Source organism: Grampus griseus (assembly GCF_964374135.1).
Source record: "Grampus griseus genome assembly, chromosome: 12".
Lineage (NCBI taxonomy): Eukaryota > Metazoa > Chordata > Mammalia > Artiodactyla > Delphinidae > Grampus > Grampus griseus.
In genome coordinates this window covers 54,929-82,579 of record NC_139006.1, presented here as the reverse complement: position 1 = coordinate 82,579, position 27,651 = coordinate 54,929, and the positions used below count along the sequence as shown (strand labels likewise).

General features: G+C 43.2%; 1 protein-coding gene across 1 annotated transcript; it reads left to right on the top strand.

Moving 5' to 3' along the window:
- Positions 1-7,956: 7,956 nt before the first annotated feature.
- ZNF10 (zinc finger protein 10) lies at positions 7,957-27,036 on the top strand (the record flags this gene model as incomplete). Its single annotated transcript, XM_082667913.1, has 6 exons — positions 7,957-8,003; positions 9,139-9,289; positions 16,680-16,766; positions 18,276-18,402; positions 18,751-18,846; positions 23,141-27,036. 6 exons carry the CDS (start codon positions 7,957-7,959, stop codon positions 24,601-24,603), a joined length of 1,971 nt encoding a protein of 656 aa, XP_082524039.1. The 3' UTR covers positions 24,604-27,036.
- Positions 27,037-27,651: the final 615 nt, after the last annotated feature.

Genomic DNA, 27,651 nt, shown 5'->3' with positions numbered 1-27,651 from the left:
TGGGTTTGAACCCTGGTCCAGGAAGATCCCACATGCCATGGAGCAACTAAGCCCATGTGCCACAACTACTGAGCTTGTGCTCTAGAACCCGGAAGCCACAACTACTGAGCCCGTGTGCGACAACTACTGAAGCCTGTGTGCCTAGAGCCCATGTTCTGCAACAAGAGAAGCCACCGCAGTGAGAAGCCCGTGCACCTCAACGAAGAGTAGCCCCCACTTGCCGCGACTAGAGAAAAGCTTGTGCACAGCAACGAAGACCCAATGCAGCCAAAAACAAATAAATTAATTAAAAAATTTTTGTTTAAAAAAATAAAATAAAGGGGTGGAAGAAAATTACACTGAGATAGCTGACCAACAATTACTTGGGGCAACAGTTAGGCCAATTAATCAAGTTAAAAGACTGACAAAAGGGCCTGAGTCCCTTGGTTCAACCCCTCACTGGGGACCCCAGAGCATTTTATACAAAATAGATAAAATGGTTGAGGGATAAATGAAAGGAAACTTTCTAGGACTCCTTATAAGACCAAGACTTGTTGATAGGAGTCCTTTAATGTTGGTAACCAATGAGTAATGCTTCCCCTGCTTGGTATTGGTATTATAAGACAAAGCATGTAGATGTGCCCCTCAGGAAATATTAATTAAACATACAAAAGGAGGGCTTCCCTAGTGGCGCAGTGGTTAAGAATCCACCTGCCAATGCAGGGGACACAGCTTCAAGCTCTGGTCCAGGAAGATGCCAAATGCTGCAGAGCAACTAAGCCTGTGTGCCACAACTACTGAGCTCATGTGCCACAATTATTGAAGCCCATGCGCCTAGAGCCCGTGCTCCGCAGCAAGAGAAGCCACCATGATGGGAAGCCCGCGCACCGCAACGAAGAGTAGCCCTCACTCACCGCAACTGGAGAAAGCCTGCACACAGCAATGAAGACCCAACGTAGCCAAAAATAAGTAAAATTAAATCTTAAAAAAAAAAAAAAATACAAAAGGAAACCAATAGAGCCGTACAATATAAAGTAAAATCTGGGAACAATATTCAGGGGCTAATAAAACTAATAACCGAGATTTTGCTCTGGGTCTAATCTGTGCAATCAGAAAAAGGGCCTTTGTTGAATGCCTTATACAAGCCTTTGAAGATATGATAAACTGAACCCTAAACTTCTGGTACATAGAACTCTTAATTTTCAGTTTAGTTGGAAATCTTCTCTGATATAAAAAAGCAAATTAAAGAAAATATAGTTGGGCAAATCAATCTTTTAATATCGTTTAACTGACAAACCAGTTTTTTTGAGAATTAAAAGCAGCTGTCTTTGTCTTGCAAATCTCTACAAATCAGAAATATAAATACAGCCCACAGTGACCTGAGACTGAGCCCAATTAACTCACTCAGGTAAAACCTGAAACAAGTGAATAAACAAAACAGAGGAATGGCCTTTTTAAACTCAAACCACTGGAAAGGCTCCCTCACCCAAAATCTAATTCATAACCTACTTAAGGACAAATAGAAATTTTTTTTAAAAAATAAATTTATTTATTTATTTATTTTTGGCTGCATTGGGTCTTCATTGCTGCACGCAGGCTTTCTCTAGTTGCAGCGAGCAGGGGCTACTGTTCGTTGTGGTGCGCGGGCTTCTCATTGCGGTGGCTTCTCTTGTTGTGGAGCATGGGCTCTACGCATGCAGCCTTCAGTAGTTGTGGCGTATGGGCTCAGTAGCTGCGGTGTGTGGGCTCTAGGGCACACGGGCTTCAGTAGTTGTGGCACACGGGCTCAGTGGTTGTGGTGCACGGGCTCAGTGGTTGTGGTGCACGGGCTTAGTTGCTCTGCGGTATGTGGGATCTTCCCGGATCAGGGATTGAACCTGTGTCCCCTTCATTGGCAGGCAGATTCTTAACCACTACGCCACCAGGGAAGTCCCAGACGTCGTAGTTTTATTGTACTTGCTTTACCGAAGGTCAGTGTGTTCACGTTATTTCTGTTGCAGTTTGTCAGCAAAAAATTAACTTGGTATGATGATATTTTCATAACTTATAAAATAAAGGTAAATGAGATAAGAGTTTTCAGGTGAACTCTTTAGGAATAATTATGTGTTGGGTACGTCTATCTAAAATAGGTTCTCCAGGGACTTCCCTGGTGGTCCAGTGGTTAAGACTTCACCTTCCAATGCAGGGGGTGTGGGTTCGATCCCTGGTCAGGGAGCTAAGATCCCACATGCCTCATGGCCAAAAAAACCAAGACATAAATCAGAAGCAATATTGTAACAAATTCAATAAAGATTTTTAAAATGGTCTACATCAAAAAAAAATTCTTTAAAAAATATAGGTTCTCTAGATTTTTGGTAACTTGAGTTTTGCTAAGTTAAGTTAAATTATGGGAATTCATTGAACATCCAGGTTATTTCAAATAAGATAAAATACTGGACCATTAACTGCTAAACAGGTCTAAATTTATCTCCTTTTGTCCCCTTACAAGAGGGAAACTAAAGATGTGTGGGTTTATTAGACACACGTCTTGCACCACAATGAAGAAAGAAGTCAGAAGGTGTATGTTACTAGGGGTTATGGAATATTCCTAAGTTTGCCAACCAGGAAATGCTGGTATGACAAACAGTTCACAACTACTTGCTGCTTGTCAGTTTTCACTAGAGATTAAGGTTTTAAGGGTTAAGACTGTAATATGTAATTAAAGCTACTAAAAATATTAAGGGAAATATTTTAATGTGCAAGGAAGGTAGGATGCATGTTTTCAGTAAAAGAAGGTATGCAGAATAGAAGTGAATTTGTTGGGAAAATAAGGGTGATTTTTGTCCTAGAGCTGGCTATTTCCAGATTAAAAATAAGGGACAAACTAATATGGATACAGAAAGTTTTGTAAGTTTTTTGAAAGGGAGCCCTGAAAAAGTAGTTTTGTACATGGTTAGGATTGGATTAAATTTAATTAGGTAAATGGATTTTGTTATTAAAAATAGGCTGGTGCAAGACTTGATTTGGTTCCTCTCTGTTAAGAGAACAAAGTTTTCTTGGAATAGTGCTTTTGGTAACACATTGCGTGAATTTCTTTGCCTTTAAGTGATCTTTATTTGTTTTTGTAATCTTTTGTCACTTTGGTTAAGTGAATAAGTATTGTTTCACAGTGTCCTATGATCCTATTTGACCAAGTGCTTTGAAACCTTTTTGATATTTTTGACAAACTTCCCAAATATCAAATTCTAACTAAAGTTCTTTTGACCTTCAGCCAACTCTGGGATGCTTCAAAGGAGCCCTGAGACAACTCAGAGAGGAATATTAAACTAATTAGTCTTATTTGGTATGTTAAATTACTTGAGAAACATTGTCAAGTGTTTGGAGATAAACCTTAGGTTACATTGTATGGATAAATGTCATTAATATAGATATTCCAAAATTTATACGGAATTCCTAAAAAATGTGATCTGTCCTTGTATAATGTTATCAGTCACAATTCTAGTTATTATCTTAAAATGTTGTATGTCACAGAAATATCCAAGTTTCTTGTCAACTGCCTTGGAATCAGATCTTTGACCATGTCATTTTAAGTCTTTTGTCATTTATAGACAATCATTATTTTATACTGATGCTTTCATAAAATGAAGATCTTCAAGAAGATTCATAAGAAGGATTTTTGACAAATGCAAGTATAACTTTTAAATCATACCACTGAAATGGGTAAGAAATTACAAAACTCTAATGGAAAACCTGATGACTTCATCCAGAATAACAGGAATTAATTACATGGCTGAATGAACTGATAAATATGATTCATAATTTTATGACATTTTAATGAAATATACTGGCTTTTAATCTTCGTTTTCCAGAAAAAACTTTCCTTCTATGCTATGCCCTACAAGTTGATAAGTATGCCTTTGTAAACAAAGATGAAACATTTATCTTTTTCTTTCTACCTGATCCTTCCAGATTTTGGCTTCTCCAGCTGGCTGCACTGTGGACTTGATGGCCTGTGACCAGATTACAACTAGTTATACTAATCATTATTTTAATTTGCTCTCTCTCATTTTCAAATTATTTATGCCTCGTTTCTCTCTCCGCTACACTATAACTTTATTAATGTTACCAGCTGTCATATTCTGTCTGTTTTCTAAGATTGTTGGCTCTTGAATTACCCAATGTGTTAGCAGGCCTCCAACAAAATTAATGATGTCCCAAGAAGTTAACCATATACTTAACTCTACATAGAATAATTGTAATAGTACAACTCTAAATGCGGTTAGAAGCAACAAGGAAAAACATCTACTGGATCATATAAACTAGTAAGACAAGCGATCCAGAGAATTTCAGATTCTCAACAGGGCCTAATCCAACAAACAAACAAAAAACAAACATAAAAAACCCAGCGCATCGAATGGCCTATCAACAGAAACTTTGCCTGATCTAGGAACGAGCCTTCCTAGTGCCATGGGACAAAACTGGTCATGGGCACTTCCCTGGTGGTCCAGTGGTTAAGACTCCGCGCTTCCACTGCATAGGGCACGGGTTCAATCCCTGGTTGGGGAACTAAGATCCCGTATGCTGCAGCGCAGCCAAAAAAAACCCCCAAACCAAAAACTTGTTATGAAATGCCTCCCAAATATTAGCCAAATTTATGACCAAGAGGAGGCACTGTGGAACAAGAATGTCACCTGCCACATCAGCAAACAAAGGATGTTTGCAGCCTTCAAGTCATCAGCCACCGCAGCCTTCCTGACTACACCCTGAGGGGATTCAGGGTGGAGACAGGCAGGATACTGGCCCAGGAGAGTTAAGATCCTTATCAAAGGAATGACTTCAATGAGCCCAGACTCTTGCATCTTCCCACACACAGAAAAGTGCTAAGGTCATTAACTTGAGGTGTTTGGTTCTCTTTAATTGACAGAAATCTTCCGAGGTTCTGATTACCTGGCTTCTGTTGCAAGCCTCCTGTATACCCTGCTCCCCCTTTACCTCTGGGGAGCGGTCCCTCAGAGCTCTGGGAGAGGCTGAGCCCGGGCTACGGCCTCAGAAAGTACGCACAACGTAATGGAATCGTCAACTTCTGGCTTCTGCTTTTTTTTTTTTCAGTTGACCGGGGTTAAGACAGATGCAAGAACAGGTCCTGGATAAAGTAAGACGTACAAGCAGGGCATCCCTCCTCCTCTCACTCACGGGGTAGAGTCAGATTCCCTACCTGCTCCTGGCCTGCTCACCCCCCGGCGCCCGCTCCGCCCCAGGGAACCCACGGCCCCAGGAACACAGCTTCCCGCCCCCGCCCCCGCCCGCTAACACCCACCCCCAGTTGGGGAGAACTCCGAGGAGGACCCACCGCTCGGGTGCACGCTCCCCTCGCCCTCCCCCTCCCGCGTCTCCTCAACGTCCGCGCGCCTGCGCGCTCACCTGTCCTCAGGGTGCCTGCCTCTCGCGTGGGAACGACCGGGCTGCAGCGGGAAGGGAGGCGAGAGCGCGCGGAGCAGGCGGCGGCGCCGAGGGCCCTCAGCTGGGAGGCGAAGAGCAGAGCCGCGCGCTCCCCAGGCCCGCGGAGCCAGGGCCGGGACTCCACTTCCCAGGAGCCTCCGCGCCGCCCCGCGGAGCGATTCTGGGCTTTGCGTCCGGCTGCGCTTCTCGGCGGGTCGTGAGTGGACGTGGAGCGCGTGCGCGTGCGCGAGGGCCCGGGGCGCGGCGTGGGCTGTGGGGACCGGGTGGGCGCAGGAGGCCGGGCGGGGACCGAGCTGTCGCCGCCCGCCCTGCGGACCCGCGCGGGACGCGGAGGCCCGGATGTGGGCGCGCTCGCCGAGCCGCTGCCTTTGTGACGGTGCCGCCCCGTCGGCGACGCTCCCGGTGCTGCGCCTGCAGGTGCCGATCGCAGGTACACGCGAGAGGGCTGGATGTGGTTTCTTCCTAGCGGGAGGCGGCGGCGCCGCCGTTTCCTCGTCTCCTCGCCGAGGCGGACGGTTTTCACCAACAAATGGTTTTTCTTCCCTGCGGTCTCCCGGCCTGAGTGATCCCCACTGCCACTTGGATTCGCTCGCCTTCGCGTTGGTGGGACGGGACCCTGACGCCCGTACGCGCCGGGCGGTGGTGGGGAGTTTGAACCACATATTCTCAGCGATGCAAAATAAGATTTCTTCTGTTCCTGTTTTTTTTTTTTTTTTTCCTTCCCAACTGGGGCCAGATGTTTAAAACTTTGCATATGGCCTTTCCAGCATCTGCTAAACGTGATCATGCTCTTTTTCGTTAGAGTAGGAAATTTCTTTACAGTAAATGTCCTAACGTTCCTAAAAGACATCCAACGTGGTTATACTGGTTTTAAAAAATATATACTTCTGGATTCTATTCCTGGATATTATAGAAGTTATATGCTGCAGACATTGATGAAGTGGGTATACTTTTAAGAAGTTTGGTGGCAGAAAGGGCTGGATTGATTTCTATTTCTGGCTCCAGTCTAAAAATATTCATTAAAAAAACTTCTTACTTATTGAGACTTATTTTGGCAGTTATTTTCCTCAGAATTGCCTGTCTTATCAATATTTTCAGTGTTTAAGATCCAGCAGGTTCGGCATCTCTAGCTCCTGGCTTCCTGATCTTCAGTTGTTGGGTTTTCTTTTTTAATCAAATAGATTAATTGAGGGTGTGTGTGTGTTTAACCAGTTTGACTTTTCAGAGATAGCTCATAATTATTATATTTTTATTTTCTCTTGACAGTTAAATGAATCAAATTTGTACATAATCTAACACCTGGTATGAATGTGAAAGATGAGGTTGACATCAAAATTACCTAGATCCCACCCAAAGTATATGGAGAAGCAGAAGAATTTAAGTTCTATCTTTACTTCATATACAGAATATACTGTTAAAGAAAAAAATAAGAAGTAAAAGGGAAGACAGGTTGTCATCCACAGTGCTAGCTAAAAAATATTAGTCACCTTACCAGTGTTGACTAAAGTTAACCTGGGACATAAGTAGCACAACCCCTTCCTGCCCCTTTTTAAACTACCTCAATACTGCAGTAATTTTCTTCGGCGACCTAACTAATCTCCTCTTCTCTTGTTTCATTAAAATTGTCCCTCTGTCTTGCAAAGCCTCCTGGACAAGTGGATGGCACACATTCCTGCCCTTCTTGAAAATTGTTCATTTGTTCTTTCATTCCCTCTCTCAACACATATTTCTTGAGCTCTTAGCATGTGCCAGTCACAGGGCCAGTATTTGAGATATATATCATAAGTTAAATGATTAAGTCTGCTTATCAGTATTTTATATAAACATCGCAAACTTTTGTTTAGGACAAGATATTAATAGTATTTACATAGATACAAGGTGTACCTTCTGGAAAAGAGATGACAAAGTATCTTATTAATTAACTGCATCGCCAGCATGTACAAGAGATTTAGTTAATATCAATGAGTTTAGTAAAGGGACTGGAAAGAGCATATATATTAACAGATTGCTTAACTGTCCTCAGTAACAAATTTGCAAATACCTTTGTAGAAGAAAGTCTGTTCACAACAGGAAGAAGATACCTAGTAATTTTAACTAGAAATGTATCTGAATAATAAGAGAAAACTTTAATATAATCCTAGAGTCATAAATAAGAATAAAGGATGAGTAGGAATGAGAGCAGTTCTGTTTATGGATTAAATGCACTTGTCAAGAAAATATTATTGGGATTGTTTTTTTAAAGAACCCCATGCAATTTGTTCTTTCTTTTATGTCTCCATCTTCTTAAAAATGTTATGAAAGTGACTCCTTTTCCTTTTAATTAGATGAGAAAATGTTTCTGTTAAAGGAAAAATACTCCTAGAAATGATGAGTTCTCTTGGTTTTCATCACATAATTCAAGCACTGAAAGCTTAGTAGCATATAGTTTAAAAAACATTTTAGCTTTAAAAAATTTTTGTTTTAAGGAAAAAGACGTTTCATTGTGTGATATCTCCGTTTTGCTTACAATAGACTTTCACCTGTAGTTTTCCTTATAGCATGACTCAGATCAGCCAGGGTCTTAAATCTTCTGGCTCTGAAGCAAGGTCAGGACTGGTGTGTCACCGGCTGTATATGCATCTCTGGCTTAGAACCGACACCAGGAGCATAATTTTTGCCTCTTTCCACACAATACCTTTCTGCTGTCTCATCCTTACCTTTTCTGGTCAATATTTTATTATGAAAAAGTTTGAACATACAGCTAAACTGAAAGAAGTTTACAGTGAATACTTGTAACCTCCCCTCCTAGACTCTACCATTAACATTTTACTATACTAATTTGAACATATATCTGTCTGCCCCTTTCTTCATCAGTCCCTCTTTTTTGGGATGCATTTCAAAGTAAATTGCAGCCATCAGTATGCTTTCCTGAAATACTTCTGAATGCATGTGCATTGTTAACCAGAATTTAATGTTTGTTTCGCTTATGCTTTTGATGTGAAATTTACATAAAATGAAATGCACAACCTGAGAGTGTCCGTTTGTTGAGTTTTCACAGATGCACAATCTTTGCGGAGTATGGCTTTGCTGTCTCTGCTGCTGGGTCCTTTTGCTGATGATCCCTTGTCCTTCACAGATGCCAAATACCAGTGAACTTATTCAGAACCTTAAGAGATCTGTTCTCTTTTATTAAGAATTACACACTCCATATGCCCAAGCAAAACGCTATCCCCTAGAAGGTCTCGCCGGTCCCTGGGCTCTGGTCCTCAAGCACTGGGTCTTCCAGTCTCCACTGCTTGCCCTGAGGGCAGACATCTGTACAAACCACAGGTTATCGCCAAGTGTTTGACAAGTGCCGGAGTGAACAAATACAAAGCACTGTGCTGGCCTCTTTCCAGGTTTTGGAGTGAGGTTATCCCAGTTCTCAAGAAGTTCTTCATCTTACAGGGAGGTGGGCAAGTGAGCCGGGCGTTGGAGTGCTAGGAGCGTGGGCAAAAGGCTCCAGGGATTTCCTCTGGGACGATGGGAAGGCTTTTGGAAAAGGTGGCATGCGAATGAGGCTTAGAGAACATGGGGCAAGTGCAGTAGGATTGAAGGTTGAAAGGTTGTCAGGGCCCAGAATGTGGATGGTTGTGATCAGAGCTGTGCCTGGAACCTCTGTGCCTCATATGGTAACTTCCATAGCCTTCTTGCTGGTGCTGGAAGCTTCTTTCAGGCCATCTCTGCCCTGGTGGTTTGCAGAATAGCAGCTCTCAAAAGACATCTGAGTCCTAACTGCCAGAAGCTGTGGCTGTATCAGCTTATTGGCAACAGGAACCGTGTAGATGTGATTCAGCTGAGCACCTTGGAACGCCCTGCCCTGGGTTATGTGGGTGGGACAGGGGGGCAGAGGGTGAGGGTCGGAGGACTTGTGACATCGGAGGCAGCAGGGCACAGGGGGCAGTGACCTTGCTGCTGCGGGCTTCCTGCCTGCAAGTCTGGTCCCTCCCTCCGAGCTGTTGAGCCCACCCCTGCCCTGCTTCACGCCTACAGACACGCCCAGGTCCGCATTTGATCCTACGGCCTCTTCTAGCTCCGCCCTTTCGCTGCTGTTCTCGCCTCCAAACTTTTCAGCCCTATTGTGGAATTTGTCTGCTGTTCCCGCTTTAGCGAACCTTCATCTAGCCAGTCAGGGCACTAGAATCCCTAATTCATCTGAACTCTGTTAATCCTCCCTTCCTTGAAGTTCTCCCTTCTGGCTTCTGATATACATCTCTACAGCTCTTCTACAGATCTGTCTGTAGATCTTCTCATTCTCTGGTGGATCTTTCTCTGCTTCCTTTTTGGGCTTCCTTTTCTCCTCTGTTTTCTTCCTAGATACTAATTTATCCCACAATTTTTTTCCCTTTTAGATCCCCATGATTTTTTAAGATTAATTAATTTATTTTTGGCTGCGCCAGGTCTCTGTTGCTGCGCGCGGGCTTTCTCTAGTTGCGGCGAGCAGGTGCTGCTCTTCCTTGTGGTGTGCAGGCTTCTCATTGTAGTGTCTTCTCTTGTTGCGGAGCATGGGCTCTAGGCGCACGGGCTTCAGGAGTTGTGGCACGCGGGCTTCAGTAGTTGTGGCTCGCAGGCTCTAGAGCGCAGGCTCAGCAGTTGTGGCACACGGGCTTAGCTGCTCCGCGGCATGTGGGATCTTCCTGGACCAGGGCTCGAACCCATGTCCCCTGCATTGGCAGGAGGATTCTTAACCACTGCGTCACCAGGGAAGTCCTATCCCACAATTTTCTGGTCCTACAGTTTATTTTACTCTCCATGGTATCTTTGGTTGATTTTATACACTGCCATGGTGTCATCTGATAATGCTGTTACCCAGCTTTACCAGATGTTCTGTCTCCTGGTGAGCTTTATGGGAATCGTGGCGCAGGGATGTATAATCTCCCTTAGACCCCATCTGTCTCCTTCACCTGCATCAGAGTAGATGAATACGTCACCCCCAAATCTGTGACTAAAGATGCACCCCCACTCCCCGCAAGAAGTTGTTCTGTTTGAGAATATAGCTGTGCAGCTTGAGTAGATCCAGGTAGAGCAGAAATGTGGATGGCGGCTGATACAGCTGGATAACCCTCACAGCTAAACGTGTCCTTCTCCCTCTCCCTTCTCTGGCTCACGCACCGTGTGCACAGCCAATCCTACCCCCAGACATTATTGTCCATTCTGTCACCCAGAAACCTGGGGTCACCTTGAACCCTTAACCTGTATTCCCATTCACATCTAATCAATTCCATTGCTGCGCTCCTTTGTGCTCCTGTATTCTGGATCACAGTTTCCCTGCTGCCTGGTTTCTTTGCAGGTGTTTCATCCCCCTCTAGTCCATCACACAACTACCTCAAAGGCAGACACATCTGTTGTCATTGCCCAGCTGACAGCATGTGGGCAAGAGCCTGTTTCTGAGGACGGCACTTTGGGCCTCTGTGACCTCGACCTGGCCTGTTTCTGGCTGCTCCCTGCCCTGCACCACATTCGACGGCCACACTGAGCTTCTCCCCCTACATCACCGTCGAAGGCCCTGCTTTTGTTCATGATTCCCCACCCTCGCTTATCTGCCTGAACTCAGACGCGTTCTGGACTCAGCCTTAGACCCCCAGCTCCTGCTGGCTGCTGTCTGTGTTCCATGGAGGTTGGTTTCTTCAGCTTGCCTTAGCTGCTGAGGGCAGGGATAAATGCTTCGCTCACATTTTATCCCCTGGGCGTGGGACACAGCCGGGATCATAGTAAAGTGTTCAGCAATGATTTAGAAAAATGACAGAAGATCACAATAGTTATCAGCTTACCTGCTGTTTCCCTAAATACAAATGAAAACCCATCCTGGTGTCCCTCCCCTGGCAATATCTGTTGTTACGTTAGAGAAGTCAGTTTTGTTCAGTTGCATAAGAATATCCTTTGTAAATCTGGTGTCTGATGGAAGGATCTGATTACCCCCAAGAAATGGTAGAAACTGAGAATTAAATAGACTCCATGACAGCTGGGGTCAGTGGCTGCCAACCGTGGTGCGCGTCGCACGTCAGAAGCACCTGCAGTGCTCCCTCCCCAGGGAGTTAAATGAGAAGCTCTTGGTGGGGGAGGGTGGCGTGGGACCCAGATATTAATAACTTATTAATATGGGGGGAAAGGCCAGTGTGCAATCAGAGCTATAAACTGTCAGTTTAGATAAAGTTTTAAGTAAATTATCTAGAAGTGGGCGTTAAGGGAAATTAGGGTGACATAAGACTATTTGCTTTAAATCATAAAACAGGAGAGTCACTGGAATGAACCTTAGATGTCCATGTAAACTGGAGGCTGTATATAGTTGTTTTTTTTTTCTTTTTAAATAAGATCCTATTCAAAGTTTATCAGTGACCAGAAATTTCCTGCCTCTTTCCGTGACCTGATCTGTTACCAGGTGTTGTTTGATTAATGGTGTCTTATTATTGTTGACTTGTAATTGACTTCCTTGTGACTCCACACATTTCTCCTAATTCTGCCCTCTGGAACAACTCAGAATAAATATTATCCCTGTGGACTTCCCTGGTGGTGCAGTGGTTAGGAATCTGCCTGCCAATGCAGGGAACACGAGTTCGATCCTTGGTCTGGGAACATCCCACATGCTGCAGAGCAACTAAGCCCATGCACCACAACTACTGAGCCTGAGCTCTAGAGCCCGCGAGCCACAACTACTGAGCCTGCAAACCACAACTACTGAGCCTGTGCTCTAGAGCCCACGAGCCACAACTACTGAGCCCGTGTGTCACAACTACTGAAGCCCGCGCGCCTAGAGCCCGTGCTCCGCAACAAGAGAAGCCACCGCAGTGAGAAGCCTGTGCACCGCAACGAAGAGTAGCCCCTGCTCACCACAACTAGAGAAAGCCCACACACAGCAACAAAGACCCAACGTAGCCAAAAAAAGAAAACATAAAATGTTTAAAAATATATATATTATCCCTGTTCCACAGGACCTGTAAATGTGTGAAGACCATTCTCTTGCTTCACCCAAGTAATTTCTTATGCAGGCTGGACGTCCGTGGTTATTTCAGCCTTTACTCACCTGAGCTCAGTGAGGGAGGGGCCTGTCTGAACAGCTGTTGCTCTGGGCTCAGCCCCTGGAATAGTACTTGGCATGTGGTTCGTGAGCCCTTGGTTAACATCTGGATCAAGAAGGTGTGAACAAGGAACACACGCGTTCATCCCACCTTTCCATCCTGCTGACTGGATTCTGACTCCTGGAAATGAGCCTGTGCTCCTCTGATGATACCCCACAGAGAACACGTGTCTGCTTCTGTGTCTTAACTCCCACAGCTGGTGTGTTCAGCTAAAATCACTCAAGTTTCTGGGGAAGGGTTAAAAGAAGTAAGGACGGACCTGTGCCTGGCATCAGAGACCTCACCCCAAGCAGACATGACCTTGGGCAGGTAGCTGTGCTCTCTGGCTGTACTTTTGTTCAGTTCATGTTGCTTCCTGTCCTAGGGACTGTGGGAGCACAGAGGTGAAAGAACTAAACCTTCCTGGAGAAGTTAGGGAATGACACAGGAAAGGGTGATGTTTGATCTTGCAGGATGGGTAGGATTTTACCAAGCGGCACGAAAGGGCAGAGCCTTCCTGGCCTAGGACTAGGGCGTGTGAAGAGGTTGGGCAGTTCAGGTGGTGCAGCATGGATGGGTGGGTGGGGGGGTTGCAGTTTGATGGGACATTTAGGGCTAGTGAGGGAGAAAAGGGCCCGCCACAAAGAACCCTAAATCCATGCTGAGGACTTGGTCCATTTTCCTGTGAGTACTGGGAGATCAGCAGAGAATTCTAATCAAGAAGCGCAGCTTACGTGTTTTACAGAGATGATGCTGATGTGGACACTCATCGGAGTGAGAAAGTCCGGAGGCGGAGAAGCCAAGCCCGAGCCAAGGCCGTGGGATCTGGAGGGGTGGGAGCTAGAGAAACGTCTAGGAGGGGATTTACAGGCTGTAGTAACTGATTGGATGTTAAGAGGACAGGGTCTAGAAAGATACTTGTGTTACTTGTCCCTAGATATCGTGTATGTTTTTAATTAACAAGCAGATAATCCTTACCGTGTGTCAGGCGCTGTTTTCTGTGTTTCACAAATATGAACTCATTTAAGTCTCGTAATAACCTATGGTAGGCACTGTTTAGTCCCCACTGTACAGATGAAGAGACCGAGATACTGAAAGGTTAAGAAGCCACCTGTGAGCAGTGGAGCGGGGTCTGAACCTAGGCAGTCTGGCTGCAGAAGCCATGCTGTTAACCACAGTTGGGAATATTCAGTTGAGGTTGGGGAAGACGTAGGGGCAGAGGACAGAGTGATCTGTTCATTCCAGCCCAGCACTGAGCCTGTCGTGAGCCAACAATGGGATGGACCATGGGGTAAAACGAGTAGGTGTGCTCTGTGCTCTGTAAGTGCCCAGGGGGCCATTGAAAGGGCAGAGACTGGGAAAGACAGAGAAGCAACAAAGGGTGACCTACATTTAAGCTAATCATAATTTTAAATTTTTATTAGTATTTTTAATTTTTAAAAGTGGATGTATAGTTGATTTACAGTGTTGTGTTAATTACTGCTGAACAGGGAATTCCCTGCTGGTCCAGTGGTTAGGACTCTGTGCTTTCATTGCTGAAGATGTGGGTTCAATCCCTGGTCGGGGAACTAAGATCCCACAAGCCATGCGACGTGGCTAAAAGACAAAAAAAAGTTACTGCTGTACAGCAAAGTGATTCAGTTATGTATGTGTGTGTGTACATTCTCTCTTTTCATATTCTTTTCCATTATGGTTTATCATAGGCTATTGAGTATAATTCCCTGTGCTCTACAGTAGGACCTTGTTGTCTGTCCATTCTATATATAACAGTTTGCATCTGCTGACCCCAGACTCCCAATCCTCCCCTCCCCCTCGGCCACTGAAAGTCTGTTTTCTATGTCTGTGGGTCTTTTTCTGTTTCATAGCTAAGTTCATTTGTGTCATATTTTAGATTCCACACATAAGTGATATCGTATGGTATTTGTCTTTCTTTTTCTGACTTACTTCACTTAGTATGATAATCTCTAGTTGTATCTAATCATAATTTTTTAAGTCATTAGAGAAGACTAAGAAGTACCAAGCTGTATAGAGGAAAACTAGGTGAGGGGCTACCAAAGTCAGTAAAGAGGTTCAAGAACAATTGAGAGGCCAGCAGTGCCTCTATAACAGGTGTCATTGGTGAAAACCAGTTTAGCACTGGTGAGGGGGTCAGAAACCGTAGTGCTTTTATTCATGTGCAATAAGTATGGGTAGAATTGAAATGGAAATCCTTAAGATCTCCAGAAGACAAAGGGGGCAAACAGTGTAAAAGAAAGCAAATACAAAAGAGCCATCAACATGAACATATGGAAAATATTCAGACCTAGTATTCAAAGGGTGGAAATTAAAGATACAATCTAAATTTAAAACAAGTTAAAAGTGCAGTGTTTATAGACGTCTACTTCTGTCCAAGATGGAGTAACAGGGAGGGGATTTACCTATCCTCTTGCCCGAACAAACAGCAACAACAACAAAAAGACAAAATACATGAAACAAACGTTTAAAAACATTCGATATCAGACCACAAAGGACAGTTATCCCTGAGAGATGGAAAACCAAGCAGGTTAGCCCTCTGACTGCCCCGGTTTATTGCCTTGAGAGGGTTTCCAGGTTACAGCAGAGGTAGGGGAAGCTGAGAGGGGCTGAGCAGACCCTGAGTCCAGAATGCAGAGCTGAGGCTGGGGAGGGCAGGGCAGCAGCCTTCACAGAGTGCAGAGGGTGCCCTCGAGTGATCACACAAAGCACACACGGGGGAGGAAGCTGCAGGGAACAGCATGTGGTGTTCACATGGGGGTTATGGCCATTACTGCTGGCCAGGCTGGAAAGCTCTTCTGATTCCTGGAGCATTGGGAGTGGAGCTCTATGAAGCACTGAAAAGAAAAATACCTGTCTGCGTAGTATCCTATATTTGGCAAAAGTATATTTCAACAACAAAGGCAAGACAACCTCCAGAATGGGAGAAAATATTTGGAAGTTATATTATCTGATAAGTGTTTACTATCCAGAATAGATAAGGAACTACAGTTCAACAACTAAAAGACAAATGTCCCGGGCTTCCCTGGTGGTGCAGTGATTGAGAGTCCGCCTGCCAATGCAGGGGACACAGGTTCGAGCCCCGGTCCGGGAAGATCCCACATGCCGCGGAGCGGCTGGGCCCGTGAGCCATGGCCGCTGAGCCTGCGCCTCCGGAGCCTGTGCTCCGCAACGGGAGAGGCCACAACAGCGAGAGGACCGCGTACCACAAAAAAAAAAAAAAAGACAATGACCCAATTTAAAAATAGGTAAGGTACTTGAACATACATTTCTCCAAAGAAGATACACAAATGGCCAGTAAGCACATGAAAATAATGCAAATGAAAAGCACAGTGAGATACCACTTCACCCCTACTAAGATGGCTATATAATTTAAAAGATGGCACAAGTGTTGGCAAGCATGGGGGGAAGTTGGAACCCTTGTACATTACTTGTGTGAAAGTAAAATGACGCAGCCACTATGGAAAACAGTTTGGTGGGTCCTCAAAAAGCTAAACATAAAATTACCGTATGAGCCAGCAATTCTACTCCTAGGTATACCCGTCAGCAGATGAGTGGATAAAAAAAATGTGGTGGGTCCATACAGCGGATTATTATTCAGCCATTAGAGTGAACTACTGATACAGGCTACAACATGCATGAATCTTGAAAACATGATGCTGAGTGAAATAAGCCTGACACGAAAGGGCAAATATCGTATGATTTCCTTTTAACCTATAAGGGAAAAGAATCTGAAAAAGAATATATATATATATATATATATATATATATATATATATATATATATATATATATATATATATATATATATATGTAAAACTGAGTCACTTTGCTGTACACCTGGAACTACCACAACATTGTAAATCAGCCATACTTCGGTAATAAAAGGGATTTTTAAAAACTAAGAGGATTTGATGTAGTATTAGAAACATTCAGTTCCAAATGAAATTTAGCACGGAACTCTAGAGGCTGCAGGGTGTGGGAGAGGCAGTCTTCGGAGCTCTTTTCTTCCTACTCTCGGGGGTTTCGGGCACTATAGGTGTATTTCTGGAACAGTCAGATGTCGTCTGGTTGTGTGGATATATAGGTACAGCAGTTGGTCTGAGGGAATCTAGACTCGCGATTAATGAGAACCAGGTCACAGCATCTCTCCTCAAGTTTCTGCCTTTTCCGCAGCTTCACCTGCTTGGGATCTCCTGTTACTCAGGAAGCGTCAGGAACGAGGAGGGCATGGAGGCCGAGTTGCTAACTGCCCGGTCCCACGTAAGTTGGGCTGCCTTCATTCTTTTTTGTTTTCCGACTGAGAATCCCTTTTTAGTTAAGGGTTCTTAAGGGATCCGTATCTCAGACACTTCCTCCAATAGACTAGCACTGTTTGTTTGCTTTATTTATAGCTGTAGTTTTATTTCCTTTCATATCAAAGAAACACAACTTGAACAGAAATGTGTGAAATATTGAGGACTCTGATGAGATGCTCTTTCGTCTACAATGAGGAATGACTGAGCACACAGCAAGCTTTCTCCCTTCAAGATGATGACAGAACTAGGATGTTGGTGCCTTTCTGAGGGATTCTCTGGTCCCTGGTGGTCTTGGGTGTGGGGCTGGTGTGTTAATTCCTCCCTGGGGACTGCCTGTGGAGGAGCTTGGGGACAAGTTAGGTAATTATCCAGGAGTAACTGCAACCAAGACAGGAAGAGCCCCGGGAGAGGGTGGGTCCTCTGGGGACAGAGAGGTGGGTGGGGGACCCTCCTTCAGCCTCACTCAGCTTCGCCCCTAGGTGATCCCTCATACTTTACTTCTACGTATTCAAAACCCCACCAGAAAGCACAGTCTTTGCTTTTGGCTGTCCTACATATTTTGAAGGATTTACGGGAAGAAAAGTAGTCTATTGTATTTACCCAGATATTTACCCTTTTTCTTTCTCATCCATCATTCCTGAGATTTAAAGTTTCTCTCTTGTGTCATTTCCCTTCTGCCTGACGAATTACCTTTAGCATACTTTTAGAGCAGGTCTGCTGGTAACAAATCCTGTTTGTTTAACTTTCTTTGAGAATGTATTTTTCATCATTCCTGAAAGATATTTTCACCCAATAATTGAAATTCTGGCATGACAGTTCTTTTCTTTCGGCATTAAAAAATCCCCACTATTCCACTGTCGTTTTACCTTCACAGTCTTTGATGAGAAACGCTCAGTTATTCAAATGGGTTTTTTTCTGTGTCATCTATAGATCCCTTTGATGTGTCTAATAAAGGCCTTGCTTCTGTATCTATTGTTTTATTACTATTAAAATATAATCTCTTCTCTATTTTTTAAATGCCTACCAATATTTAGGAAAAATGTTTTGGAAATTTATTTTAGGTCATAAAACATGGCTAGGTTGGTCTCTTAAGCATAAAGTTGCACTTGAGCTCAAGACTGTTTTTCCCTTCTTCTCCTGCCTTGTATTAGGTTCTAATTATTTTACATAAGTGTAGATTAACTGATTCTCCTTGCTTTAGCTGTTTACAACATACTTGATTTAAATGAAGTGTTTCTGACAGTTTCTAAACTGAAAGCATAACATGGAACAGGTTTCTAGACAGTACGTACTTAATACCATTCCTTTTAGGACTTGTCCAGAATTCAACGTAAATACTACTCACTCCTAGAATGAGTTCTATTGTGTCCTGTTTCCCTACCCAAGTGCTATCTGCCTAATCTCTCTTTCTGTCAATATTCGGGAAAGGGAGGGCAGAGATATACATCAGGCTCAAATTTGCTTTGTGTTGTAGACACTGGTGACCTTCAAGGACATACTTGTGAACTTCACGAGGGAGGAGTGGAAGCTGCTGGACCCTGCTCAGCAGCTCATGTACAAAGATGTGATGTTGGAGAACTACAGAAACCTGGTGTCCTTGGGTGAGATGGACCTCTGTTTGGGGGTTTTGGGTTCCTCATTGATCAAAAGGTATGGAGAGCCTGAAGCATACATTGGAGTGTGAGCTTGGGGCCAGGGACCTAATTTCTTTGGGGCATGGAACAGGGTTTTCGTACTCCTTCTGCTTTTATGAAAAAAAAAATTGTTTTCGTTTGTTGAATTTTAAGAAATGTGTATTTTGCTGCCTCTGTAGCCCTACCTTGTCTACTCTTCAGAGCCCCCCAGGACTATTGAAGGGGCCCGGGGTTGGGGGTGAACTGGGATGCTTCTTTGTGTCCAGCCCAGAGCTCCCAACCCTCGCCCAGTTCTTTATCTTTCACTGGGAACAGGGCATCAGCTTCCCAAGCCAGAGGTGATCCTGCAGTTGGAGAAGGGGGAGGAGCCATGGCTGTTGGAGAGAGGGATTCACCAAGAGACCTATCCAGGTGAGAACCAGACCACCCGTTTGGGGGAGGAGTCCCTGGCGAGAGTGGTCACTAGTTCTCTGCATTTCGAAGGTGAGGACTGGGTTTATTTAGCTTCGGTTTCCCCACTGCTAGTCTGCTTTCTAGTCTTGTCACACTTCCATTTGCATTCATTAAAATTATCTTTCTGATGTTTCCATCTCCGGGCTATTGTATAAAGAAGATGTGGCACATATATACAATGGAATATTACTCAGCCATAAAAAGAAACGAAATTGAGCTATTTGTAATGAGGTGGATAGACCTAGAGTCTGTCATACAGAGTGAAGTAAGTCAGAAAGAAAAAGACAAATACCGTATGCTAACACATATATATGGAATTTAAGAAGAAAAAAAAATGTCATGAAGAACCTAGGGGTAAGAGAGGAATAAAGACACAGACCTACTGGAGAACGGACTTGAGGGTATGGGGAGGGGGAAGGGTGAGCTGTGACAGGGCGAGAGAGAGTCATGGATATATACACACTAACAAACGTAAGGTAGATAGCTAACGGGAAGCAGCCGCATGGCACAGGGATATCGGCTCGGTGCTTTGTGACCGCCTGGATGGGTGGGATAGAGAGGGTGGGAGGGAGGGAGACGCAAGAGGGAAGAGATATGGGAACATATGTATATGTATAACTGATTCACTTTGTTATAAAGCAGAAACTAACACACCATTTTAAAACAATTATACCGCAATAAAGATGTTAAAAAAAATTATCTTTCTGTTTCAGTGCTTGGTTCCAGCCCTGTTCATTTTGCTTTCCTGATTATTACTACTAACTCAAGCATCTGTGTCCTCTTATCTTTCATAGAATTATTCTATTATCTTTGCCTGTCTTTTCCCTGTCCTGTGTCCCTTCCCACAGCCTTTGATCTGCTGCTCTGTGTAAGCTCTGCCATGGGACCCCATCGCCTGCCCCTGCTCTGAGTTTGTTTTTTGCCGGTTAGCAAATTGCAGCAGAGGCATCACCAATCCCTGTTGACTTAACCCTCCTTCCTTTCCAGAATTGCTGCTCTCAAAAACACCTGTTTTCTCATAATCTAGCTCTTTATTTAATTTTTTTTTCATTTTAATCTTAATATCTGTAAAATGCAGACCACTGTGTGGATTTCTAGCATCAGTCCTTTCCCCAGCTCCCCTGTGTAGAGAAGATCAGCCTTCTGGGTTAAGAAATGAAGGCAGTGCTTCATCTTCCTCCTGTTCTGTTCTCTCTGAGCAATGCTGTCTCTGACCCCTGTCTCTAAGCTCAGTGCTCTGATGTCTTTCTCCTTAGCCCAGCCATCTGGGGCGTTGCTGTCTGGACCTTGCTGCTGATGGCCAACTCCATGTGCTAGTGACCCACGTTGACTCCTGGGGACACATGGCCTCCCAGGCCCGGTGCAGTCTAGGCACCTCGTAATCCTCTGGCACTCACGTCCACTCATGTCAGGCATTTCCCTGAACCTCAGGCTGTGAGTGTGATGTGAATGAAGTCGTTAGCGTCTCAGTCGTCCTCTATGTTTCGCCTCCAGTCCTTTTTTGTGAAACCTTTTGGCTTATTAAGTACAGGTTCCTTCTTTTTCTGAGCTTCCACTTTGTTTCTACTTTTAAATGTCATAAATTTTGTTTTTGACTTTTTTTACATTGGGCCTCGTAGGTGACTGTAGCCAGTACCTGTCTCAGGGCAGGTCCCTCAGACACTGGGAAGTACTTGATCAGTCAGCTGCTTTGGGGCCATGGCAGGAAAGACTGTTCTCTGTTTCCTTTCATTTCCCTATTTCTTCCTGTCCTTATTTTTTCCATTCATGTGTTCAGTTTAGCAGGCTTTCCTGGATGTCTGTTGACAAGTATCCAAAAATAACTGACTATAACCAGCAGTTTAAATTTTTAGTGGGAAATTTGTTGTCAAAAGAAATACTGAAATTCCATGTATGTGCTTAATCGACTGGAATTTAAGGGAATCTACAAGCTCTGGGAACTTCATTATCAAAATGAAAAGTATAATGGGTGATGGCTTTAAAAACTCAGTTGATGAATTGATTAATGGATGCTGCAGATTTTGAAGATAACGCACCTGAGTTATCTTCCACATTACAGAACACATGGAAGATTTTTAGGACTTTAATGCGTCTGTGTTTTCTGTCGCTTTCTCCAGACTTGTCTTTCCATACCCAGCCCTACCCCTCATCACACATGTTCATTCTAGAATTTTCCAGTTGGCATTAGTAGTTTGAAAAACTTCTCCATGGGATTCTGATGCACTGGGTGGAGGAGAGGGAAAAGATGGCATATGTCCTGTCAAAACTCATCAAGGTAGAGGTGTGTGTATATGTAATGGAGTATTATTTATCCTTAAAAAGGAAGGAAATACTGCAGTCTGCTACAACGTGGATGAACTTTGAGGACATTATGCTGGGTGAAATAAGCCAGTCTCAGAAGGACAAATAGTGTGTGATTCCACGTATGTAAGGTACTTGAAGTAGCCAAAATTATAAAGACACAAAGTATAATGGTGATTGCTGGGAGCTGGGTTGAGAGGAGATTGGGTCCTTATTGTTTAATAGGTATGGAGTTTCAGTTTTATAAGACGAAAATGGATGGTGGTGATGGCTGTACAACAATGTGAATACACTTAATACTTGAATTGTGCACTTAAAAATGGTTCAGATGGTGCATTTTATGTTATATGTATTGTTTTAATCACAATTTTTTAAAAAAGAAATCAGGGTGGGGAAGAAACTAGCAACTAACAGAGCTGGGAATGAAAATGAGGACTGGGAAAGGGGTTTGGGTTGTACAAAGGAGGCAGTTAGGAGCCTGGCCCAGGGATTGTTTACCAGGGATTGTTTCCTGTGGCAGCCAAAACAAAGTTCCACAAACTGGGTGGCTTAAATCAACACATTTATTGTCTCACAGTTCTAGAGGTCAGAAGTCTCTAGAACAGTGTGGGCAGGCCGTGTGCCCTCTGGGGCTCCAGGGGAGGGTCCTTCCCGCCTCTTCCAGCTCTGGTGCCCCAGGTGCCCGTTGGCTTGTAGACACATCACCTCACCCAGCCTCCATCTTCACATGGCTGCCTCCCCTGTGTGTCTGCCTCTGTATCTTCTCTCCTTTTCTTGTAAGGACACCAGTCAGACTGGATTAGGGCCCTCCTACACCAGTACTACTGCATCTTAACTAATTACATCTGCAATGATCCTATTTCCAAATAAGGTTATAACCTGTGATATTGGGGGTTAAGACTTCAGCATATCTCCTCTGGGGAACACAATTCACCCCATACACCAAGTAAGAGTAGAGTATTGCCCCACTTATGTAGGAAGAGGTGGTATTGGGTAAATAGTGGATTTTTTTCTAGATTTCAGAACCAAACATTTTAGCTGAAAGGCATTGAGAAACAAACGCAGGCTCTGAACCAGGGAAAATAATTTGCAGTAATACGCATGCATATAAACAGAAGGGCGAAAAGTCCAGGAGAATGTGAGTTAGGGTTCAGGTTCTGAGTTAGTGTCCTGCATTAGTCCTGTCAATTTTAATTAAGTCTTGGTGTCTCAGAGCAAAGGAATCAAAGTAGAAGATGGGGATGATGATACCAGTGAGCATTACAAACCGTACTGCTTCGGTGATGAGCTCCCACCTTATATGATACTTAGGATAACCTTATAGGTCCTTAAACGACATAGAAGCAATATGATTTTTGAAAACTTTAGCAACTTGTCTAAATTCACCACTAGTAGTAGCAAAGTGTAGGTTAGAACCTGTATCTGGGTCCCTTCTGTGCAGTCACCCTGCCAGCCGACCCCATGGCCTTTCTGAGAGGTTTGCTCTGTCAGTCACATGTAATCATTCTGTACCGCTTTGGTGGCATAGATAGAAGCCATTTCCTGCCACGTGGCTGCTTTCATGGTTTAGGAATGTGAAGAGATCATGTCGGGGAAGGGCCTGGCAGCAAGGAGACACGTCAGGTTCTTTTATCATTAATAGGTTAGATCGTGGCAGTGCAGCGCTTTCTGGGTTTCCTTAATTGCCACCCCAGCACTGAATATCCTGATCCCATGTGTCGTAGCCAGTCCTGTGGCTTCTCTTACCCTCTTTGCTCCTTTTATGTGCATATTATAGCCCGGCCCATTTCCTGTTAATGGGCCTTCCTTCCCTTTCTCACTCTCTGTCAAGGTTACAAAACCATATTTAAAAGCAACTCTGCATGACTTACATACTTTTTTCTACATATATCCTACCATTCTGACCTTAATACTTTTTTTTAGTTATGTAAAGCTTTTCCATTTCTTTCAGATTTGGAGACTGCAGTTGAAGTTAAATCATCAGCTTCCAGTAAGAGCATTTCTAAAGATAAACACTCCTGTGATGTTAAAATGAAAAGAATGGCAAAGAGTGATCTCTGGTATTTGTCACTGGAAGAAGTCTGGACACGTGAAGGTCAGTTGGACAGGCCCCAGGGCAGCCAGGAGAGACATCTGAGGCAAGTGGCATTCACCCAAAAGAAAGCACTTCCTCAGGAGAGAGTCTGTGAAAATGGGAAATACAGGGGAAACTGTCTTCTTCCTGCTCAGCTAGTACTGCGAGAGTATTTCCATAAACATGACTCACATCCTAAAAGTTTGAAACATGATTTGGTTTTCAGTGGTCATCAGGAAAGTTATGCAAGCAACAGTAATGACTCTGGTCAAACCTTCTGTCAAAACATTCACCTTCTTCAATTTGCAAGAACTCAAGCAGGAGATAAATCATACAGATGCCCTGATAACAACTCTCTTACTCATGGTACATCCCTTGGTATATCAAAGGGTACACATAGAGAGAAACCCTATGAATGTAAGGAATGTGGAAAATTCTTCAGCTGGCGCTCTAATCTTACCAGGCACCGGCTTATTCATACTGGAGAAAAACCCTATGAGTGTAAAGAATGTGGAAAATCTTTCAGCCGGAGTTCTCACCTTATTGGACATCAAAAGACTCATACTGGTGAGGAACCCTATGAATGTAAAGAATGTGGGAAGTCCTTCAGCTGGTTCTCTCACCTTGTTACCCATCAGAGGACTCACACAGGAGACAAACTGTACACGTGTAATCAGTGTGGAAAGTCTTTTGTTCATAGCTCCAGGCTTATTCGGCACCAGAGAACTCATACTGGAGAGAAACCTTATGAGTGTGCCGAATGTGGGAAGTCTTTCAGACAGAGCACGCATCTCATTCTGCACCAGAGAACCCATGTTAGGGTGCGGCCCTACGAATGCAGTGACTGCGGGAAGTCTTACAGCCAGAGGTCTCACCTTGTTGTCCATCATAGAACTCACACTGGGCTGAAGCCCTTTGAGTGCAAAGATTGCGGAAAATGCTTTAGTCGAAGCTCTCACCTTTTCTCACATCAGAGAACCCATACGGGGGAGAAACCATATGCATGCCATGACTGTGGAAAATCCTTCAGCCAGAGTTCTGCCCTCATTGTGCACCAGAGAATTCATACTGGAGAGAAACCATATGAATGCTGTCAGTGTGGGAAAGCCTTCATTCGGAAGAATGACCTTATTAAGCACCAGAGGGTTCACATTGGAGAAGAGACCTATAAATGTAATCAGTGTGGGATCATCTTCAGCCAGAACTCTCCACGTATAGTATATCAAATAGCTCACACCGGAGAGCAGTTCCTAACATGTAATCAGTGTGGGACAGCACTTGTTAATAGCCCTAATCTTATTAGATACCAGACAAATCATATTAGAGAAAATGCATATTAATGTAATAAATATGGAATTCTTCACAAAGAGCAATAACTTTATTTAGCATTGGAGAACTCCTTCTGGAGAGGAGCTGCTTTCAGTCTTGTTACTACCCTTTCGTGCACTAGAGAATTGGTCCTGGAGTGGGAAAAACACACAAATTTCACTTTAGTATATCAGATTGTCTTCTTTTCCCAAATTCCCACAAAAGTAGTTGGACTGGGAGCATTCTTCCCCCAGCATTAAATGCTAAAATCTGAGAAGGAACGATTAAGTAAGTGAGTTACTGATAGATGATCCAGCTTTGTTTCCTTCAAAAAAATAAATGAGAGTGCTACCTCAAAAAGGCAAATAAATGAGAGTTGCTGCTGAGGGGAATAAAAAATGGGTATAGTTATTGTAACAAACAATGGAAAATGATATTCCAGTGAATTAAGATGCCATTTTTTACTTGATTGTCCCTCTCTCCTGGGACACTTCGTAGTGTTTAGTCTGTTTTATGTGTCTGATATAAACCACATTTTGGCTAGCAGCAGGGAAAATCTTACCATGTGAGGCAGAGAAGGAAGAACACATTTACTACTATTAGTATCCAGTTTAAATATATTTGCATGTGGGTAACAATTGAAAATGTATCTATGGATAAATGAACAGAATTGACTTGTTAGATAAGGGAATTATGAGTGAGTTTTATAGTCTATTAGGTGTCACTGTAATAATTATTTGAAGACGCTTTTAAATATTAAAAAAGGATATACGGTTTCTCCTATTCTACTATGAAGGAATTTTGAGAACCTCCTGCTAGCAAACTTTCCCATTAATTCTAAGTTGTTTGGGGTCATAGAGTTGTGGTCCTTGGGACAGGCTGCCAAAGACTCTTGGGAGGTTAAACACAATGATCCTCTGGATGTTGGGACCTAAAGGAGCATTGGATACTTGAACATGCCAGGGAGAGGCTCCATTTGAGTGGGAGCATGTACCCGGGCAATACTTGGAGCAAGTATGCTCCTAAAATAGACACAGCACTGCTTGTATCTTTATGAAGAAAACAGTGGTTAAGAGTATGCGTCTGAGCTGGGGTCCCCAAGTTGAACTCCCACCTCTGTCCTTCCCTTGCTGGGTGAAATTGGGCATGTTGCCTAGCTGCTCTGTACCTAACTAACAGATGTCCTCCTCTGCAAATTAGGGATAACATTACTTACCTCATGGGATCGTGGTGAGGAGCAAACAAGTAAACATATAAAGAGCTTAGAACATGCCTCATGTGTATGAAGTGCTTTATTACATTAGGTGTGATTGTTAACATTACATTATTGCCCCACTCTAGTGTCTGTCATTCACTTTAAACTGCTTGATTGCCAGTAAGAACTGATGGAGTTCTCACTTCGCTTCCAGTCACACATGTTTTCCCCTTTACCTGCATCAGAACTTACCAACCAAGGAAATCACTGACCCATAGTGGGTATATGGATGCATTTCTGAGGATCAGTAAACAGCTTTTAATATTGCATTCAAAAGCATTCTCTTTGTACGGAGGTTTTCCCTTTAAGAGAGAGGAACCTAATCTTCAGATTCTCTGGTAAGTCCATGACCCAAAAAAGATTTAGAAAGAGAATCTGTTTTAATCCTCTGTTTCATTCTGTAAATGGATCTTGTGTGTGTAGGAACTGACCATTATTTGCCACTTTCCAGCAAACAATGTGTATATGTTAGATGCTCACTGATTGTTGAACGATATAAAGATTGTTGAGAATAACAGGACGACGACCTTGCTGTCTCTCCCAGGACTAATCTAGAAATGCTTGTTAGACTCAAGAGACCTGAGAACTGCAGGAGCAAGAGGCCACAGCTCACTCTTCTGGCACAGTTGGGATGAAGGCCTCACGTTTTGAGAACCTCCTGGCGCCTCAGTTATGGCTGAGTAACTCCTCAGTGATTACACACCATTCACGTATGTAACATACTCCTACCAGAAGTGGTTTTCATTAAAAGCAGTGGTTCTCTCTGGGCGTAAAAGACGAGCCCCGTAGCTGGGCCTCTTAGAATTTCCGATAACGTATGGCTCAGTTTTCCTGAACTGTGTAGTGGAGATACTACTGCTGGTACCTATGTCCGAGGATAGTTGTGTGGATTAAGTGAGATACTGTGTAAAGTACTTGAAACAGTGCCTGGCACATAGGAAGTGCTGTATGTCTTAGGTATTAATAATAATAATGTTACTATTATTCACACTCTAAGGAATGTATTTCTGTGGATGATCACTGAAACAGTACTTATAATACTGCAAAATTTGTAATATTAAAAATGTATAATAGAAAAATTTTTATTTATAGACATTAAGGTTACACAAACAGAAAGCTTGGTAACATAAAAAATGTCCTTGTGATGTACAAAAAATGCATGATAAATAATTGTCAATACCAAGTAAGCTCAGATATGTAAAAATAAATGAATTTCAAAAAACGGAAATGAATCTTGCTCAAAACTCTAAGGAGATTTGTCAAAAGATTAATAGCAATTAACCTACATATTGGGAGAATTGGTGTTTGCTTTTCTTTCTTTCTTTCTTTCTTTTTTTTTTTTTTTTGTACTTTTCAAAGTCTCTTCAGAGAATATATATTACTTTTAGGATCAGGAAGACAATCTTTTCAGTGATGGAATGTTTTCTCTTCAAAAATTCTTTTCTACAAATAAGCTACTGGAACTTTAATAAGGGAATTTGGCAAGGTTGCAGGATACAAGATCAATATACAAAAATTGATATGTACAAGCAGTGAACAATTTGTAAATGAAATCAGAAATACAATCTCACAATGATACAAAAATATGAAATACTTAGATATGTTTAATGAATTGAACAAGATCTGTACAGCGAAGGTATAAAACATTGCTGAAAGAAATTCAAGAACACATAATAGAGAGCATGTAATAAATATTATAAGTGAAGAAATACACCATGGTCAAGGATGGACAAACTCAATATAGTAGGAGTGCAATTCTCCGCAAACTAATCTTTAAGTTCAGGGGCATTTGTGTGGAAACTGACAAGCTAATCAGGAAGTTATA